Raw genomic sequence first — 14817 nt, 5'->3', positions numbered from 1 at the left:
GGGAATATTAATCAAAAGCGCAGCGGCAGCGGCTCGTCCGTTTTTAATAATTCGAACTCTCTCTCTCTCTCTCGCGCGCATGCCGTAAATTCTCAAGAGGTCAGAGAGGCAGCAGCAGCAGCAGTCGGCAGCGCGACATTTATGCAAATCGATCATATTTCCCCCAGGTAAAAGCACGAAAAGAGAGGAAGGGAGGAAACGCATTAAAACACAGAGCGAGGCGTAACGCGATATCTCGTAGCAAGGCTGCCTGCTGATATTATCGATTTAGCCCTGAACTCTGAGCTGCTGCCGCTGCTGCTGCTCTGTGCACTTTTGCACCTGGCACACTTTTGTGTTTATGTGTGTGTGTGTGTGGCGACTGTTGTAGTTATGTAGGTTGGTGGTGGTGGTGGTGCGCAGCGAAGCGAGAAATAAAAGCGAAAGCTCAGGGGCTCTGTGTGCGAGCGAAGCTCGCTCGAGTATATATACGCTGCTTTGTACTCGACAACACAGCGGATGTCGATTTTTTGGAGAAAACATTTTTTCGAAACGCTTCTTTAATGACGAAATAAGGCTTGTACAGGCATACGAGACGTCGTAAAATCTAAGAATTTTTAAACTTCGAATTATGCGAGTGTATATGGGCTGTATCACATGAACCATGATATCTCTTGTAGGAATCAAAAACATGGTTTTTCTCTCATTTTCCTTGTCTATTGATCTTTAATATGCTCTCGAATAAACATATTGCATTATTAACCTAATAGTTGATTTTTTGATTTTACAATAAAAATCATGTTTCAATAATTTTTTCTTATTCGCCCTAGGGAATTAGAATAAAATTGAAAAATTAAATTCCAACTTTTGAGACCCTGCAGATCCATGAAAGATGGACCTAGAGGTCTGAAATTTTCGGGATTTTCATTTTTCAATGTACCTACTGTCCAAAAGTACATACTTTGTTTCAATTTCATTTTTTGGACTATCACCGTTATGTGCTACAGCCCATATGTATTTATAGTAGAAGTTCAGCCGCTAGATGTCACTTTCGAATTCAGAAGTGAAAACCTAATCATCGGTAGTTAAATCTAGGTGCCTCATAGTCATCCACTATTCATATCTTCGGATTTTTTTATATGGAGGATCTCATTAATTATACAATTTAAACTAAAATACAATTAAATCTTTCGAACGATGGATGCGAAATCTGCGATATGACCGTCAACGAACTAAACAAAAATCTTATATTATAAAGTTACAATAACCATGCTCTTTCCCTTGAAGTCCCTCTCTTTTTTTCGGATTATTCTTGGGTATCGAATGGACGAGGGACAAAAAAAAACGCGAGATAGGTAAAAAGAGACGAGGTGAATTTACACGGAAAAAACTCGGCCAGTATAGTTGTTATGTGTGAGCGCGCAAGAGAGAGAAAGAGAGAGAAAAAGTTTTAGAGAATGAAAATAAACGCACGGGCGGCTGCTCTGTGGGTGCATACATATATAGAGACGAAAGAGAGAAAGTATAGAAAAAAGGAGAGAATGGGTAAATTTACAGCGTTTTGCGGAGTGCAGTGCAGCGAAAAGAGGGAAAAAAAATTGCGCGCGTGCGAGAGCACAAAAACGTTATTCAAATAAGAAGCTTAGAGGCTCGCAAAAGGGTTCGATAAACAAACCGGACGGTAAAGCCCAACGATGTACCAAGCGAGTTTATTATTTTTCCAGCTCTTTCGCTTTCTGAGTTTCACTTAATACTTTTTTTTTCCTCTTTTATTTTCTCAATATTCAACTATTCGCCCTTTTTGTCATTATCGACTTTGAAAGCAGAGGCAAATGGACAAAAAAAAAATCCATCAACGACGGAAATCGTTTATAAACGGGAAACGAAGTAGAGTATATAAAACAAAAAACGTAGAATAGACGAACAACGACAATTAATAAAAAAAGTTACAAAGTGCAGCGCGTGAGTGAATTAGCAAAATGAATATGTAAACAATGGCCGCATAAACTCTCGAGTCGAGTGAGCGAGAGCTTCGCAGCAGCAGAGCACAACAAAGCAATTTCGCTGGTGGAGCCCTTTCAGGCGCTAATACTCGACGCTCGGGAAAGATATACAACTCTCTTTTTGAGAGGCGAAAGATCCTTGAAAACTACTACTACTACTACTACTACTACTACTCGGCCGGAGCGAGCGAACAGTTTTCCCAGAGTTTGGGAGATTTTTTCTTTCTACTCTTATTTTCGAGACGAGCGAGTTGAAGCAGTTATATAGCCACTCGTTATATTTTATTGTGTGTATATACGCGTTATTGGATGAGTATAATTCCGATATAATTTGTATGCCAGCAGCATCAGCAGCAGCGGGAGAAAGGAGTAAAAAGAAATCGAGAGTCGAATGCCCTGCCCCCCGGGGGTGGGATCTTTCTGGGTCAAGGGTCGAGGTTCCGACATCGAGCTATATTAATTCTCGCGGTGACTTTCGTTCGCGCCACGAGATCAGCGATATATTTAAAGAGACATATCGCGAATAGCTACTCACTTTTCTGCGGGCGAGCTGCTGGTCGAATCTGTTGCGGCAGCCGACGAGGCACTCCCAGAGCCCGAGGCCGTGATAGCTGCCCGTGCCGTTGTCCGAGCCGTTCTCCATCTGTCGGCGATAGTCGTCCTCGGAGAACTCGTAGACGTCGAGGGGATGCCTCGAGCCGTCCGGGCTGCCGAGCAGCGCAGTGGCGGACAGCTGATGCCTACGTAACAAAAAAAAAACAACATCAACAACATCAACAACAAATTTAGTATGTATCGGAAACTTTATCACGGAGTGTAAATATCTGCCTTGATACGGAAATCGATAAAACTACGAAGCGCCGGAAATATAAGCGCACAGCCGCGTGGATATATATATTACGAGCTAGCGAGTTGGAAAATCCGTCGTGATATAATCCTTACACGCGTTACAGTGCACATAAGCGTTAAAGAGAATTTATCAACTCGAGAAAAGTTTAATCGTATTTTCGCAAAATTTAATCTTCGGCCTCCTATACTTTCCTTTGTGCTCGCGCACCGGCAGTATACGATAAATCTTAAGTCGTAAATGACAATTAATTTTGTGGCTATGATACATTTGAAATCAAATTAATTCTGTCAAGTATTGAACAAACTAACAATTTTTTGTTTTAAACTGTTATCATACTGAAATGTTTACAATAGAATAATTCATAACCGTTGTAATACTTTTTTCAAAAGTTTAAATAGGGGCAAGTATGACAGTCTGATCCTTATAATTTTAATCTAACTTTAAAATTCTCTCTCTCATTTATGAAACTTTTAATTTCAAATTGTCAATGATCAACTACTTAGCTATGATGATAATGAGATCCAATACATTCCGACAAGTATTCAAGCAAACTAACATTTTTATTACTTAAACGAAAACCACAATGCAAAGTATAGTTGTTGTTAAAATTTATAGTAATTATTATTCAATTATATACAGTGATAAGCGAAATGATATACTCTCATGCGATCATGCAAAGGTAACAGTGGTATGTAAAAAGACCTTATTATGAATCTACTTGCCCGGCCGTCTCGATCGAATTCAAGACGTTCGCAATCGTCATGTATTATATAATAGTAGTCTTTCATTTAATGTATCTACAATGCATTTACTGTTCTAATCTATACGAAAACACGCAAAAAATTTACTCAATTGAAGACAATATATTAAGTAATCACCCTGTATTCTTTTTTCCGTTTTGATATACCGTTTTTTCTCAGAATCATTCTTCCGTCAATTCATAAAAAGTTTCTAAATGTCATTAATGTAAAGGAAGAACTTGAAATATAAGATTATGTTATTATACACCATTGAAGTAAAAACTTTAACTTAAAGTTTAGAAAATTCTTGTATATTATATAGTTTGCTTTCGGTATGTAAAATTGTATTATTCGCATCGGATTCGATCGAGACGGCCGGGCAAGTAGAGTCATAATAAGGTCTTTTTACATACCACTGTTACCTTTGCATGATCGCATGAGAGTATATCATTTCGCTTATCACTGTATATAATTGAATAATAATTACTATAAATTTTAACAACAACTATACTTTGCATTGTGGTTTTCGTTTAAGTAATAAAAATGTTAGTTTGCTTGAATACTTGTCGGAATGTATTGGATCTCATTATCATCATAGCTAAGTAGTTGATCATTGACAATTTGAAATTAAAAGTTTCATAAATGAGAGAGAGAATTTTAAAGTTAGATTAAAATTATAAGGATCAGACTGTCATACTTGCCCCTATTTAAACTTTTGAAAAAAGTATTACAACGGTTATGAATTATTCTATTGTAAACATTTCAGTATGATAACAGTTTAAAACAAAAAATTGTTAGTTTGTTCAATACTTGACAGAATTAATTTGATTTCAAATATATCATAGCCACAAAATTAATTGTCATTTACGACTTAAGATTACCAATTCAATAGTTAACAAACATAAGGTAGCACAAAATTATGAGTATGAGACGGACATACTTGATCATATATTTTCTTTTAAAAAACAAGAGTTCATGGGATTTCAGATTATTATACTATTTATATAGGTATGCTTATAACCCACATAGAAAATTAGAAAAATACGTATTGACAATGATATGCATGCGAAAACATCGCGATTTCTCGAAGAAGGTCATCGTCGAGTCCGGATCCCAACCTAGTGCATCGAGCGGACTTATATAGGTGATTTCCGTACGATAACATCGCGATTTCCCGGGGAAAATTATCGTTCAGTCTGCAATCCGACTTGTTGGGTACAGCGAGCCACCCAGGACAAAATTAGTGCGAAAACACCTCGACTTCCCAGAGAAAGTCATCGTCTAGTACAGATCACGACCTAGTGCGTCGAGCGAGACACCCTGGTCGATATTCGTGTGAATACACCATGACTTCCCGGAGAAAGTCATCGTCGAGGACAGATCTCGACCTAGTGCATCGAGCGAGACACCCTGGTCGATATTCGTGTGAATACACCACGAATTCCCGGAGAAAGTCATCGTCGAGTACAGATCACGACCTAGTGCGTCGAGCGAGACACCCTGGTCGAAATTAGTGTGAAAACACCACGACTTCCCGGAGAAAGTCATCGTCGAGGACAGATCTCGACATATTGCGTCGAGCGAGTCGCCCGGGATGATATTCGGGCGAAAACACCGCCACTTCTCGGAGAATCTGCGATATATGCGACATGTACGCGACAGCGCTTACATACACAACACACACTTGCAATGCGTATATATGAGGTGTGAACACTTTTTAGGTGTGAACATATTGTAGGTGTGAACATTTTTCATGCTTCTCACTTTAATAATGTTATTTTTATCAAAAGTCGTGAACTTTTCGAAAATCTGAATACCTCATATCGATAGGATTTTTTCCAAGGAATCTAATGGGCTTATCAGATTCTCGATATCTGTTATCAAATTCAACTTAGAGCGACAAGAAAGTTGGCGGAAAGTAATGGGCTGTATATGAGTAGCGGCGTGTCGTCACTTAGTTCCTGTCATACTTGCCAGGTGGAGCGCGACACGCGCTCCTCGATAAAGTATTGCATAAAGCAGTAGCAGCAGTCGCGGGAATTCTCAACTCTCCTTCTTTTGATATTTATTTCCACGCCCGCCGCAGCCGTGCGCGAAGCGCAAAAGTTTCTGCGTATAAGTAGCGCGAGTCAACGCTACGGTCGGACGCGCGTATATATCTCCGCGTCCCGCGGCTTACCCGATGTAATCCCTCGAGCTGATCGAGTCCCAGGACATGGCCGTGTTGGATATATTGAACTTGTCATGATGATGGGTCCAGTCGTGGCAGTTGGGCCGGTCGACCATCTCGGCGACGCTCTTGATCTGCGGCTTGGGGGTACCGCTGCGGGAAGGGGTGTTGTTGTTGTGATGCGACGACGAGGAGGCCGTGGACTGCTGCTGGCGCAGCAGCGACGCGGACGATGGCCCGACGACCTGTGTCGCCGTGCCGATGCTTCACCTCGAGCCCAGTATCTGCTCGTCCTCGTAGTCCTGCGCGTCAACCTCGTAGCTCGCCTGGCGCGAGGCCGTCGCCGTGATCGTGCCGCCGTAGCCCGACGACGCCACGCTCTCGCCCCGCGACCACTGACGATGCATCATTGCTTTTCTTTTTAGTCCTTTTTTTTCGGTAACTGTGAAGAGAAATAAACAAAAAATAATAATAATAGTAAAGTAAGAAGTCGAGTCGATGACCCGTACTGGGCGTAGTTGTGTGTGTGTGTGTGTGAGCTACTTGCGGCTTTAGAGCCTCGAGGGAGCCCGAGAGTATAGACTGACACTTGCGCTGCGGGGGATTCGTGTATCGACGTACGCCGAGATTTGCATATATACGCTCGACCGCCGGCACGGCCGATCCAAATTGGTTTATTCTACTCCATACTCTTTGGGGAGAAAAAAGGGAGGAGTATACGGAAGAAGTTGGAGAGAGCAAGAGCGATGTAAAAACTAAATTAGATCGGCTACCCGCTACCGAGTTAATTTTTTCATTATAAAGGAAAGTTTTTGACCCGATATGTTGACTCTCGCGGGCTCTCTCACTTTTAAATTAAAAAGAAATATCTTTCGCGCGCGCGCGAGCAAAAAATTTGCATATTCAAACAGCAGCCGCAGATGCGCCACACTGGTGACCCCCGCGGGCCCTCCCACTACATTTTCAGAGCTGTAATACGCCGACTTTTAAACGCCTCTGACGCGCGCATCGAAGGGAAATTTTTCCATTACATCGGTTTTCGATATCGGCATTTTTTCGTACTTTTTTTTTCGCGTACATCCCGTTCCTTCCCTCTTTTTTGAAATATCATTTCATGCACATTTTACCTGCGCGTCATAAAGCACATTTCACAGATATAATATGCATAGCTCTCTTTCAATATATAACTGTCTCTCTCCCTTGCTCATCTTTGATACACAGAGAGAGAGAAAGAGACACGAGCTAGTATAGGAATTGTAGGTCGTCGGTTGAAAACAATGAATAGAGAGAAGGGGGGGCTGAGTAGCAAGAGGAGAGAAAAGAGAAAACTGCAAAAGGTCTTGTGCTGTATTGACGTTGCAGCAGCAGCAGCAATGCAAGAACATCGGAGCTATATAAGAGAGAGAGAGAGAGAGAGAGATGAGCTTGCACATTACCCCGAGCAGCTACTTTCATCTCTTTTGAAAACGAAACAAAGGGCAATGATTTCTATTCACCTGGATTCTCTTCTCCGCCCGGTGAACGTTATAAGATATGTATAATATAATACCCCCCACGGGAGGAATTCTTGAATTTTCACGAGTACATGTGTCGCTGCTGCTGTCGTCTGGAGCGCTCGTTTCATATTATATATATAATGCACGATGGTATACACACACACGTCGATTTCGATCTTATTCGCGTTGACCAGCTTTTTTTTCCTGCTCCTCTTTTTTTTTACCCCGACGACGACGTTAATCCGAAATACGCCACTCGAATTCCTCCGTAGCTCTACATAGCTTTCTATCAAATGTCCATTGACGTTTTCTGCGCGACTTATTATCTCTTTCCTTTTTCCTTTTCTTTTTCAATTTCGACGGCGGCGACGACGAGCACGGACGACAGATCAGAAGAAACGAGAGAGAGAGAGAGAGAGAGAGAGACAGAGATTTTTCTCCCTTTTGATTGGCGCGTTCGATCGGAAAAAAGGGCGAAGGCAGAGATGGGATTTCTCATCCTCGTGGATTAATGTATGAAATAAAGTATTGGAGTCCGCGTTAATCAGTGCCATTCGAAGAAAATTGAAGCTTAGTGCGAATGAAAAAAAAAATTAGAATTTAACGCTAATTACGACGATTAATCGCGGCGCAATTTTTTTCATGTATAATATTATAATGCACAACAACGAGTGGTGTAGTGTACATATAACGCGCGGGCAGCACTACTCTTTCACTCTGCCTTTTTTTTTCTTCTTCGTCTTCTTCTTTTCTCGAGAAACCCAGTTTTCTTTTAAAGAGCGAGAGAGAGAGAGAGAGAGAGAGAGACTCGCGTGTCTCTGCCCTTTCGAGAGGGCTACAGCATGTATACACGCGACTTTTTAAGATTACTACCCACTCGACGCGATGCTTAATGGATGAGAAGTGAATGAGAGAGAGAGAGAGAGAAGCTTTTTTCCTCCGGGTTCGTATAGCGAAATAAGTACACACATACGCGAGCGAAAAGAAGCTCAAAATGCCTGCGGATATTTTCCCATCTTTATCCGAGATTCTTTTTATCCCATTTGAGTCGTCGTTACGCCGATGGCCCGGACATTACGATTCAATATTTTAAATATTACGTACGGTTATCTCGAAATTTATACCTCTCGATTTTTTTTCTCTCTCTGTCTCCGCTACACACGATATATAAATATATAATACATGCGCTCTGCCTCGAGAATATATACGGCGACGGCGGCGCGCGGGAGATTTAACCCAGTTTACGGACTCGAGCCCGATAAAAAAAAAAAAAACGACGACGACGACGAAGAGAAAACCAAAACTTAGGATAAAGTATACGATATTTTATCAACTCTCCGTAGGATAAAGATTATTCTTTTTTTTTATCAAAAACTTTTTTTTCTTGCCCTCGTCCCTTTCCTCGCGCAAATAAACAAGTCACTCTGTACCTCGTCGGCCGTCAAAGTTTCCGATGTATCATATCGCTCGACAAAAAAAAAAAAAAAATAAATAAAATAAGTAGCGGAGAAACTTGTTTTTTCCTCTCGTTTTTCAACGTAAACAAGAAAGGGGCGAGTAAGCGAGAGACTTTGAATGGAAAATTGCACCGCAGCAGCTACACGCGGAATAATGCATCCGTACGCCTCTCTATCTCTATAATGAACCTCGCGTCGCACAGCCTCGGCCTCCGCCGCCGCCGCCGCCACACACCGCAAAAGGACCAATTTGCAAATCGGATCGCGAGCGACGCGGCGCTTTTGCACACACACATGCACTCGAGGAGAGTTAGACACACATTTATAAATATACGTGTGGGTGAGCGCCCCACCCCCTTGCATATACCGCCGTGTATCACACGTAACGCAACCCGTCGCTCGACCTCTAGTCAACGTACGTACGTATACGTATAGAGCCTCTCTTTCGAGCGGTTTATACTTGTATATAGATAAGATATGCACGGCCGTGCCTCTGTTTATAGTGCTATATATATACCACACTCGCACGGTAATGATGGCAATGCAGGTAAAGGTGAGGGTAACTAACGAGCAACCCTCGTGTGCACCGAGTAGAGAGAGACCTTCGCTCGTCACCTCGGCCGCGAGTTTATACAGTGTATAGTACGCGTTTGTGTATGCACATGGCGTGTGCACTCTGTATAGGCCAAAGCTCATTTGTAGCTCCTAGCGTCCACGTGCTTGAAGTTATGTGTTTATATGTGCTATATTTACGTATATGTTATGTACGTACGTGTGTGCCCAGTCAGGCTATCTCTCTGTCTCTATCCCTTCTTTTTTTTTTTTTTGATCAGAGAGGACTCGGGCTGGAATTGGCCTGTGTTTTCAAGGCTGCACAGTAAACACACGCGCAAACACTTGTATCACTGCACGTACACACACAATTGCTAATTTCTTGACTCGTTGGTCAAGGGTAATTTCGTGTATTATATTAATAAACGTCGCACCCACTATTAAACGCGTGGACACCGCTATCACTTTTATTTATATTTTTTTTTCTCTCCTTCGTGCGCACACTGCAGCTATTTGTATACACCCACACTGGCTGCACTTCACTATATATACTGGTCGGATGCTAGCCTCCGCACGCACTAGTTTCTTCGACTGCTGCGTCAGCTGATCAGCTCGTGTATACCATCTACTATAGATATAGAGCTTGACTCGTTCGTTTCTCTCTCTCTCTCTCTCTCTCTCGGGCAGGTGTGCGCGACTGAAATACAAGTATACATAGCTTCAGTATATAGTGTATATATAACCGTTATAAAGAGGAGAGAAAGTGGGACACATGCTGCTGCTGCTGCTGATGCTGATGCTGTTTGGGGGGGCACGAAAAAGGAGGGTTGCGCTCGCTACACACTGGAATATCGTCGTTCTTGTATATGTTTATATTCGCGCTAGAAATCGTCGATGAAAAAGAAAAAAATCTCCCCGAAAGTTTGCGAATGTGTCCGTGTGCTGCTGCACACGTTTTTTTTTCTACATATATGTGTGTGTGTAACCGTTTCGCCTGAATCAGCTTCGCTGCCCTGGGAATATAGTCACGTCGTGTAGGACTCTATCTACGACTGCTACCGAAGGAAACATTTTTTGGCAGAGGATTGCGATTGCCGAGACTGCAGTCGTTCGCAATTTTCGTATACATACAAAAATAGAGAGAGACTGACTACTTTTTTTTTGCTACTTTACTCCTGACACGCTTTGGACCTCTCTTTCACGTAAATATCTGTCAAGGACGAATTTTTTCGCATGTGTATAACCATTTTGTGCAAACGCGGAATCTCTCGTTTAATCGCGCTAATAGGCGGGCCGATAAAAAGCTTATTTTCCCAGCTTTTTTTCACAGTGTAAACAACGCTCGCGCGCGTATACTTTTTTTCTCGTATTCACATGCTACACAGCGCATTAACGTTCGGTAGGATCGGGGGAAGGATCAACAACAATTCGTTCGTTTGAATTTCTAGCGCTTGAAAAAATAAAGCGGAGAGAGAAAGAGAGTCGGAGTGCATTGGCGAGAGGCGAGCGCGAGTGCGAGCGGTTGAACCGATTTCCGATGCTGCTGCTCCGAAGCTCGACTTGCGCAAGCTGCAGCCTACCCTGACTCTCGATGCATAATAGCTTTTAAGTAGCTTAATGTACCGAGAGAGCCTTTTCCCGTACGTATATTGCTACGCTTTTTTTTCAGGATGGGAAAGGAGGAGGATGAAAAAGAGAAGGAACGAACGGCGTTTTAAATGTTCTCTTTGGGAATGAAGAATACACGATCAGCATTAGCAGCAGCAACAACAACAACAACACAGAAATTGAAAAAAAAATAAACAAACGAATGACAAAACACCAACCTGTCACCGAGCACAACACAGACTCGTTCGCACAAAACACGTAGAATATTATTTATGTACAACAGATCGTACGAAGCAGGAAAACGCGTGGCACACGGTGGTGTAGTAAAATACGTTCTCCCACGACCTATATGGCAGTAGTGGTACAAGCGCCCGATACGATAGTAGCAGTAGCAGTAGTGGAGAATGGTATTTTCGCTCCGACGAAAAGCTCACTTTACTGCTGCCGCTGCTGCTGCTCGGGAAAAGCTCACGCGCGCGCGAACGGTACAGAACTGTCGCGCCCGCAGCAGCCAGTAAGCGCGACCCGCCGCTGCTTCTTCCTCTCGCTCGCTCTCTGCGTTTTCGAACACGCGCGCATACACACACACACACACACCACTACAGTTAGCTAGCTACTACTACTACTACTACTACCCTTGGCACAAGCTCCCACCCTCGCGACTCTACGCTGCTGCTGCTGCTGCACACTCTCTCGTTTTCTCTTTGGGGAAGCTTGAGCGCTGGCGCAGATCAGCGCACAGTAGAGAGAGAGAAAGAGAGATTGACTGAGTGAGTAGCTTTCTCTCTTTTATGTACTGGTGTTGGTGATGGTGGTGGTGGTGGGTGCTCTCGTGTGCGACGCGTTTTGCTTCGTCTTTATTCTTCTTTCGTGTGCACGCATTTATAAAAACACACGCGAGGCACGTAATGTACTAAAATATTTGATTATAAACTTTTAATGTTGAAATTAAAAAACCTGCCCTTTGGGCTGAATAATGCACCCACGATGAAATGCACAAATATTACGCAGCGGCATCGGATCCGATTTTCGTGCTGTAAATGCGCATCGAAGCACAAACGCGGCGCGCGCTTCAAAGACACGAGAAATGATAATGTAACCAACAATTATAATGCCGCTACGAGGCCGGCGCGCAATTCGACGTTTCGGACGGGTTACAAGGGAAAAGCGAACGTACGCGCGCGTATATATATCGCATGTAAGAGCTGCACATGCCGCGTTTTGGATTGCTCGCATTATTCAAAGCCTTTGGAAATTGCACTTCTGTGTAATACTCGGGTTACTCGTGTGCCTCTCTCTCTCTCTCCCTCTCTACTACACTGTACAATATATTCGCTCGCTATTCTGTCGTTGCCTAGACCTAACTTTATCTCGGCTAGGTGACGCATACGCGCACACGGCTCGAATCGGATCGTGTACTGATAACGATGATAATCGCGAATATTGTGACGAGCCGGCGTTACATTGCAAACGATCTGTAAATGCATAATGCGTACAATAGGATCCGAAAGTTTTCGAAATTATCAATTCGATAAAGATAACGAGATTCTCCTTTCTTGAAAAATTAATGGGGTAGTAATAAACGTATTATGATTGTTTGAATTGGAACTTTCATGATGGAGCCATCTTTACATCGAACTCGATTTTTTAATTCATACCTACGTGATGGTTTTTGAGTTGTGCGTGATGCAGGTTCATTGTATACGTACATTTATCTGAATTTATATACGTGGTGCGAACTTATGGTACGTAGTTGATCGGAGTTGAACGATATAATTAAAAAATCATATCTTTTCATCGTATCAGATGTACGATATATGTTGCATCGGTTCAGCTGTCACTACTTTTCAGAGCTTTTTTTTATCAAACAGTGATGGTTAACAAGAAAAGGATTTTCTACTCGCATACCAGTAGAAAGTAGGAACTTAAGAAATATTTTTTATATAGATTTTTCACAATAACGACAAAATTAATTACAGGTTGAAATTCTTTATTGTTTTTCACAAAATTACTGGATTGTAAAAGTCTTTATAAGTTTAAATATTTTAAGACAAATATCTCCCTCCTCGTTAACTACGATTATGTACTTTTATGACGTGCCTTTTGAGGTTTCTTTTTTCTTCAAAAGCAAAAAATTTAATACTATTATGTACTGTCTTTTTGTGTTTACGGAGATTACTCTTATATGCATATAATTTGTGACAAATCTCACACTCGAATTTGCTAAGATCATGTACTGAACTAGAATGTCTTTTGAGAACACTTTTATGTGGAAATGATTTGTGGCAAATCTCACATTCGAAGGATTTGCTACGATTATGTACTGCATTTATGTGATTTTTGAGGTGATGTTTCAGTCCAAATGAATTGTGACAAATCTTACATTCGAAGGGTTTGTTCCGATCATGTACTGCATTTGTGTGATTTTTAAGTACATTTCGGTATCCAAATGATTTGTGGCAAATCTCACATTCGAAGGGTTTACTCTGCTTGTGTACTGTATGAATATGAGTTTTGAGGGTACCCTTTTTCCCAAATGATTTTCGACAAATTTCACATTGATAGGGTTTATTTTGATTGTGTACTGTATCAATGTGAGTTTTGAGATTAGCTTTTCGTCCAGATGATTTGAGAAAAATATCACATCCATTCGGTCTGAGTATCGTATTCGAATACATTTTTATACTTTCATATGCAGTATAAGTTTCTGGAAGTATTTTTAATTCATGTGGTGATTTTTTTTTCACTATTTCTTTGAAACTTTTCCGATTTTCACATTCATAAATTTCGGAACAGGAGTTCGCATTCAATAGTCCTTTTTCAATCATATAACTGGTCGAATTTTCGTTTTCCTTTTTCACAGTAGCTGAAAAATGTGTACGTCCGGATTCGCAAATGCTTTTTGATAGAAACGTCGGTTCGAGTGTGACACCTTTGCACTCCAAATTGATAAATATTTCTTGATCTGCGTTTTCCTGCAACGTCATAGCCTCATTTTCGTGCTTTGTCTGAAATAAAAATTATCGGCTAGATAGAAATAGTCGATTAACGGAAAATAATTAAAATGATCAAACTTACTGTTAGTTCATCAAATGGCAAGGCTTCAAATTTCTTAACTTCGCAAGAGTCCACCAAATCAAAATTGTAACAGTTGCCTGCATCTGTCCATGCATCATTCGGTTCTTGCTTTACTCTGAAGAATAATCAAGTTTTATGATGCAATCGTTTGAAAAAATATCACGCCAAGAATAAAAAAAAGTAATACCTCACTGTATCCTCGCTACATTCCATCATTCGATCGATTATAATGATATTTTCACGGTGATTTTTCACGTTATACACTGAGAAACTATTTGAGGTTATTTGCCTCGAGTAACCAACACTAAACCTTGAATTCGCACCAATTTGTAAACACTTTACTCTATCATCGGAATTCTGTTTCTCGCTGGCAACTGAACGCACTACTCGTGTACCCGCGATTGTGATCATTTTCCCCCTCTACCGCCGACTTGCCATACGCAGTAATGTGCTGCCATACAAACAGTCACTCGTATGTCAGTGCAGCAAAATCGCAATGAAAATCATTCGTTCAGGCGCAATATTTGCTTAAACCGTTTAAAATCATTACTATACGATCGAGTTGATAATTTTACAAAATTAAATTTCTATTTATCTCTATTAATTTATTAATTTATTTTTAATGCATTATATTTTGAGTATTTATTTATTCTTTATCATCTTTGTATTATTTTTGAAAAAGTGATGACTCGATCAAAATAAACGCTCTGTGATTTTTCGTTGGATTTACGTAGTCGACACGTGCGACGTATAATTGAGCGCAATTGATTGAATTCCTGATATCGCGATCCAGCGCTCTAAAAGCCGTCAGTGGGACGAAAATGAACGAAGATTTGAAACAAACAGCGCGTACGCAATACGCATACACTTACTTTCGTTAACGC

The 14817-nt window shown here is 41.3% G+C and overlaps 2 protein-coding genes across 2 annotated transcripts in view; both read right to left on the bottom strand.

The window, feature by feature from the left end:
• The window catches only part of LOC106653332 (43 kDa receptor-associated protein of the synapse homolog), a 28397-nt gene extending 17067 nt beyond the window's left edge, over window positions 1-11330 (bottom strand). The window contains exons 1-4 of the mRNA XM_023457953.1: window positions 11074-11330; window positions 9468-9944; window positions 5752-6184; window positions 2518-2722 (exon numbers count right to left, since the gene is read on the bottom strand). Coding sequence (XP_023313721.1) covers window positions 2518-2722; window positions 5752-5858 — 312 coding nt within the window. The 5' untranslated portion in view covers window positions 5859-6184; window positions 9468-9944; window positions 11074-11330. The remainder of the gene's footprint in view (window positions 1-2517; window positions 2723-5751; window positions 6185-9467; window positions 9945-11073) is intronic.
• A 1512-nt stretch (window positions 11331-12842) lies between these two features.
• On the bottom strand, window positions 12843-14288 carry LOC106653483 (zinc finger protein 28-like). The gene is made up of 3 exons (XM_014372937.2): window positions 14121-14288; window positions 13934-14048; window positions 12843-13863 (listed from the first exon to the last, which is right to left on the bottom strand). Exons 1-3 carry the CDS (start codon window positions 14147-14149, stop codon window positions 12925-12927), a joined length of 1083 nt encoding a protein of 360 aa, XP_014228423.1. The 5' UTR covers window positions 14150-14288; the 3' UTR covers window positions 12843-12924.
• Between the last annotated feature and the right edge of the window lie 529 nt (window positions 14289-14817).

Source organism: Trichogramma pretiosum, unplaced genomic scaffold (assembly GCF_000599845.2).
Source record: "Trichogramma pretiosum strain Unisexual culture from Peru unplaced genomic scaffold, Tpre_2.0 scaffold35, whole genome shotgun sequence".
Lineage (NCBI taxonomy): Eukaryota > Metazoa > Arthropoda > Insecta > Hymenoptera > Trichogrammatidae > Trichogramma > Trichogramma pretiosum.
Note: the sequence above shows the minus strand (reverse complement) of the source record. Positions and strands in the feature narration are given on the sequence as shown.